Source organism: Carlito syrichta, unplaced genomic scaffold (genome assembly GCF_000164805.1).
Source record: "Carlito syrichta isolate Samal-C Ts95f unplaced genomic scaffold, Tarsius_syrichta-2.0.1 Scaffold304440, whole genome shotgun sequence".
Classification (NCBI taxonomy): domain Eukaryota; kingdom Metazoa; phylum Chordata; class Mammalia; order Primates; family Tarsiidae; genus Carlito; species Carlito syrichta.
In genome coordinates this window covers 200,224-206,223 of record NW_007248536.1, presented here as the reverse complement: position 1 = coordinate 206,223, position 6,000 = coordinate 200,224, and the positions used below count along the sequence as shown (strand labels likewise).

The following is a 6,000-nucleotide window of genomic DNA, read 5'->3' as shown; positions in this document are numbered from 1 at the left end:
GGTGGCTCAGCCTGTAATCCCGTGCCTTTGGGAGGCTGAGATGAGTGGATTGCCTGAGCCCGCGTGTTCGAGACCTGCCTGGGCAGCGAGACCTCATCTCTACAATAAATCAAAAACTCAGCTGGGCATGGTAGTGTATTCCTGTAATTCTGGCTACTTGGAAGGCTAAGGCGGAAGGATCACCGGAGCCCAGCAGGTCGAGGCTGCGGTGACCGGGAGCGGCCACTGCACTCCAGTCTGGGTGACAGGTTGAGACTCCAACTCAAAAAAAAAAAAAAGATTGGAACAAAGAGTCACAGATGGTGACCACGTGAGGAAAAATTCATATCTACTTGGAATATGGGCAGAGTCAAATTCTTACTCTAGTTTCGTAGGTAGGAATGTGCACAAACTCAAGTGTAATCTTCTTCCAAGCCAATTAAGCCAAACAATCCTGGCTAATGAGATATCCATTCATACTGTTCACCTGGAAAAGGCAGCTCCCAACACAAATGCAGCATACTCCTTCACCAGGGGCTCTGTGCTGTTCAACCCATTGATCACCACTTGAAGACCACCAAAGGAAAGCAGGTCCTGCGCATTGTCCATCTGAAACAAAGACACTGCTTAGTACAACGCAGTCAAGAAAAGCTCTTCTTATAGTCTTTCTTTGGGTGATTAGCCAAAAACAAATTTAAAAGCCAAGTAAAAAGCAATAATGGCCTTTCTGACTAACCAGAAAAAAGTTTGTAAAAACAAATTAAAGTTTTAAATAATCTTAAATTTGAGAACTCCTAATTCATCTGACACAATTTATGAGCACCTGTGTGGGAATCAGTGGAAATGGCACCTAGCTATTGCTTATGCCAAACATGTCCTGGAAAATTCTAATACCATAATGAGTCACAAAGCTTACTCCTAATGTGCAAGTTGTTAACACAAAGAATTGGCGTCATCAACACCACTAAATGGTGCCATGCTTCCTGTTGATGTCTAACCCCAATGCAGACAGTAGAGTCAGCAGACATTTTTTAAAGCTGATTTTTAATTAGAGGCCAAGAACTACAAAAGGAGCCCTGCTGGAGAAGGGGAGTACAAGAGAGCTAGGAGAGGAATAACAGTAGTACCCTTTTCTTTCATCAAAGGTTGAATACATCTGAAGACATTCATGATAAAATCCATACAAAAGTTGGGCGCGGTGGCTCATGCCTATAATCCCAGCACTTTGGGAGACCAAGGTGAGAGGATTGCCTGAGCCCACGGGTTTGAGACCAGCCCAGGCAACTTGGTGAGACTTCATCTCTACAATAAATCAGAAAAATTATCTGGGTATGGTGGCGCATGCTTGTAGCTCCAGCTATTTGGAAGGCTGAGGCAGAGGATCGCCTGAGCACAGCAGTTCGAGGCTGTGGTGGCTGTGAACATGCCACTGCACTCTAGCCTGGGCGACAGAGGGAGACTCCTCTCAAAAAAAAAAAGAAAAAAAAAATTCCACACAACAATCACTCTCCCAAAGGCTTTATAGTCTAGGTCTGTGCTACTGGCTAGTGCCTATGTGTTTATTGAACAGTGCCAAACATTTCTATCATCACATAAAGTTCTATAAGACAGCATTGGTCTAGGCTGTCGTTAAAGCTCCAAACTCCCAAATTCAGATTATCTGTCTCCTTTATTCTGTAAGGGGTTTCATTAGTATCCTGGAACCAGAAGACTGAACTTCCTCAGAAAGTTCACTGGATTCTGTTTTCCACATGTAATAGCTACAGTCTCCTTTGAAAGTATCTTTCTTGCTACAAAGGCTGCCTCTTGCTCACATGCTGATCCAACTCTATAGAACATCAGGAAAACTCAGGAACCCAACAAAAATGTGATTGTTACCCTCCTTTTGCCTCCAAATTCCACAGATCTACTTCCCACTTGCCTGTGCCCTTGCTTCTGCCTCCAAATCAGAAGAGGGCTTTGACAGAGAAACTGAGTATGAGGAATAGTATTTGACTCTGACATTGTTTTTGGGTAGGCCTAGCCTGTTTTTAACACTCGAAAGATCATTCACATAGGTTTTGATAGACTCCACAGGAGCAGAGGTTCTTGTCTACCTGTCCACTGCTGTAGCTCCAATGACTAGAATAGTGTTGAGCTCAATAAATAATCATTAAACTGATTAATATAAATTTAGTCAGAAAAAAAATTCCTGAAATAAAAAACTCCACTATGAGTTTAAAAGGTTGTCTGGGGTGTCTGTGCCAACAAAATAGATGGGCCCCTGGTACCACGGACCTGAAAAAATGGCCAAACCAGGTCATGAAATAAGCAAGAAGTCTGCTCTGCTGTGCGGCCCCAGGCCACAGCAGAGATTTTTCTGCCCCAATCTGTCCTTATGAAGAGGAATGATCATTGAGACACAGCTCAGCTAACTAAGGAGACTCGGAGTTGGGTGCTTTGCTGACATAAGCACCTTCCTTCCTCGCATGCTCTGATTTTAAAATATAAGAACGCACGGACTATCCTTTGATCGTCCTTCCTCTGGGTTTTCTGGATACAAAATTATGGCTCAGAACTCTGTCATTCCATGCCTGGAATGGCCACTTATCAAAGCTGTATGAATTCTAGAAGAGCAGCTGCCACTCTGTCAGCCCCAAAGCAACATAGCCCAGAGTTAGAGTGTCTGTTCTAGATTCAGTTTATCTGTATTACTACAACGATAATTCAGTGTGATATAAATGCTGACATTTATATAAGCACTTCAGCCTTTTCAAGACGTGTTCTCATTTTTTATTTCACTAGCAGTGAGGAAGAGAGGAGTCATTTTGTCCAGGGCACATCAAAAGCTGGGCCCTCCTGGTGATATACAGGAGACGGCATGACCCAAGCTTGGGTCCACAGCTCCCCACCTGAGTCTGGGGCTAGACCTTTTCCCAGGCTGCCTTCAGGATGGAGTGGGACAGGCAGAGAGGAGCACAAGGAGAAAGTGCAGAAGAGGACTATGCCAATATTTAAGAGGAAATGAAAGAAGCAGAGCACTGACAAGACAATGGGCGAACAGGAAACAGGCAAAGGGAGATGTTAGATGGGGCCAAGAGCCTGATCCTCATAAATAACTCACAACCTGTTTTCCACACACAAGGTTTTGCTTTTCACATATCCTGTTGAATAATTCAAATATGACTGTGAGGAATCCTTGGGCAGACTCAGTTTGGGTCCTTGGAGTCCGTGGCTCCTTAAACCTTCCTTCAGTGAATCTGGAATGGGAGTGGTCTGGGAAAGCTCCTGGCTAGAAAAGTCCTATTTTCCCTCCAATTCCCCATCACAACTAGAACTCAAGGCCGAGCTGTGTCTTATTTAATCCCCCAGTAAAATTACAGTTTAACTCTGCTGCATGCCAGCCTGATGAACCGGCCCAAACCAAGGATGTACACTTCCAGTCCATACACCCATGACCCAGGACATTTATCACCTTCTGCCAACAGACAACATTGGCTTCTACCAGGGGACTGATTCCTGGGATGACCTCAAGCTGACTTTGGTGATGTGCAAGAAACTGTTTATCCCATCCAGTGACCCATGAAAGCAGAATGGAATGTCACCCTAGGGAAGACACTGTCAGGTGACCAAAGGGCCTGCAAGGGAAAGAAACAAAAACACTTTATGGGGCTCTGCTAGCCTAAGCCTCCTGTGTACTTACTCTCTTCTAGGTATAATAAACTCTCCAGTCATTTTGGCGTTTCATGTGCAACTAAAGGAAGAGCCTACAGAACCTGAAACTAAAAGACCCATCCAAGCATGCTGAGAGAAAATAAAAGCTGTCAACTTCAGAGCAGGACTGAGTTGGTCAACAACCCTTTGGATCCTTATCCTTTCAATATCTCTAATGGAAAAGCTGTTGGAATTTTTTAGTTTTATCCTGGAGAGCAAGACTGGGAAGGGGAAAGAGAACCCATGTTCATTTTTTCTTTTTCTCTCTAAGAGGATCACAGTCCTGCCATTTGAGGCCTGAGAAAGTTATAAGCAGAGAAAGAAGATGAAGAGGTTGCCCATAATTCCTGCAGATATAGTACTCATCCTCTTTCACCACAGACACTGGCAAAATCTAAAGAAAGAAAGCATGTCTTTTAGCCCAGTTTATAGAGAACAAGGATGCTGTCATGCATGGGAGGACTTTGAGGATCTATGTCTTGATGAGAATCTCAAACAAGCCTTTGATTATGATTACACAGCCTCCTGGACCACCATTGTCCCTCACCTGGATTACCGCAACAGCCTCCTATCTGGTCTCTGCATCTACCCATGCCCCTCACCTCCAGGCTAATTCTCAATACAGCAGATGGAGGGACCCTTTTAAAAGTAAGTGGGATCACATCATTTTTCTACTCAACATCCTCCAATAATATCCAAGTTCACTCTTTTCCATGGCCCACAAGGCCTGGCATGTTCTTCCCCAGTTATGTCTCTGAGCTCCATCTACTTCTCTCTCCCTTCTGTCAGCTCCAGCCACATTGACCTCCGGTAGTTTCTCAATCACACTAGGCCTGCCCCCACCTTAGGGCTTCTGTACTTGCTGTTCTTCCTGCCTAAGATGCTCCTTCTCAATGCTGCCAATCCCTGCCCTGCTTCACTTTGTATTGTTCCTTAATATTTACCACCTTCAAATATATTCTTTATAATTTACTTATTTGTTACATTTATCTATCTGCCTCTGCTAGGAGGTAAGCTCCAAACTGGGTCATGTGCCTGGAACAGTGCCCTGACTTTGCAGGTACTCAATACATTAATTTATTGAATAAATGAATGGCTTCTCCTGGCTCCTTCTCCTTACGTCTACCTATTCACTTTTGAGCTTCATTCAAAAGGTACCTGCCTCCTTTGAGAAGCAGGATGGTCAAAAGTTTAAGAGCGCAGACCTTGTTGAAAAGCTCAGCTCTACCCCTCACTAGGCTTGAGCAATCACATAACCTCTCTGTGCCTCATTTTCCTCAGTTATAAAATGGAATCAATAGCGGTGCCCATTCATAGGATAGATGTGGAAGTCAATGAATTAATGTGCACATAGTACCTGGCTAGCTCAGTTGGTAGAGCTTGAGACTGTTAAAATGTATACAAAGTATTTGAAGTAATGTCTGGTATTTAATAATGCTTACTAAATACTATCTGTTATAAGTCTGTTCAGTTACTTCCCTGCTTCAAACTGTCCAGTGCTTCTTAGGATCAAGGTTAAAATCATGAAGCGAATGATACTGGCCAGGCAAGTGGCTTGCACCTGTAATCCCAGCAATTTGAGAGGTCAAGGTGGGAAAATGCTTGAGGCCATGAGTTTGAGACCAGCCCGGACAGCATAGTGAGAACCTCACCTCTACAATAAAAATAAAAATTCTGACCTGGGCAGCCTAGTGAGACCTTGCCTCCACAAAAAATAAAAAAATTAGCTAGGTGTGGTTGCATGCCTGTAGTCCCAGCTGCTCAGGAGGCTGAAAGAGGAGAAGCACTTGAGCCTAGGAGGTCAAGACAGCAGTGAGTCAGGTTCACACATACCACTGCACTCCAGCCTGGGTGACAGAGTGAGACCCTGTCTCAAAAATAAATAAACAAACAGACAGACAAATAAATAAATAAAATGTGTCAGGCATGGTGGCACAAGCCTGTAGTTCTAGCTACTTAGAAGGCTGAGGCGGGAGGATCACTTGAGCCAAAGAGTTTGAGGCTGCAGTAAGTTATGACTACACCACTGCACTCCAGCCTGGGTGACTGAGTGAGACCCTTTCTCTTAAAAAATAAATAAATAAAATAAAAGTAAAAATAAAAAGTTTTAATAATTAAAATAAAACCCAACTTATTTAAATAATCATAATCATAATGCAATCCGGGTGCAGTGGCTCACATCTGTAACCCCAGCACTTTGGAAGGCAGAGGCGAGAGGACTGCCTGAGCCCAGGGGTTCAAGACCAGCCTGGGTAACTTGGAAGGAGACTTCATCTCTACAATAAATCAATAAAAATTAACCAGGCATAGTGCTACATGCTCATAGCT

The 6,000-nt window shown here is 43.8% G+C and overlaps 1 protein-coding gene across 4 annotated transcripts in view; it reads right to left on the bottom strand.

The window, feature by feature from the left end:
- Nucleotides 1–460: 460 nt before the first annotated feature.
- LOC103262302 (nucleotide exchange factor SIL1) overlaps nucleotides 461–6,000 on the bottom strand; it is a 175,050-nt gene continuing 169,510 nt past the window's right edge. For all 4 annotated transcript variants that reach the window (XM_008059914.2, XM_021713301.1, XM_021713302.1 and 1 more), the window contains one exon: nucleotides 461–588. In XM_008059914.2, the coding sequence (XP_008058105.2) occupies nucleotides 463–588 (126 nt within the window). In that variant the 3' untranslated portion in view covers nucleotides 461–462. The remainder of the gene's footprint in view (nucleotides 589–6,000) is intronic.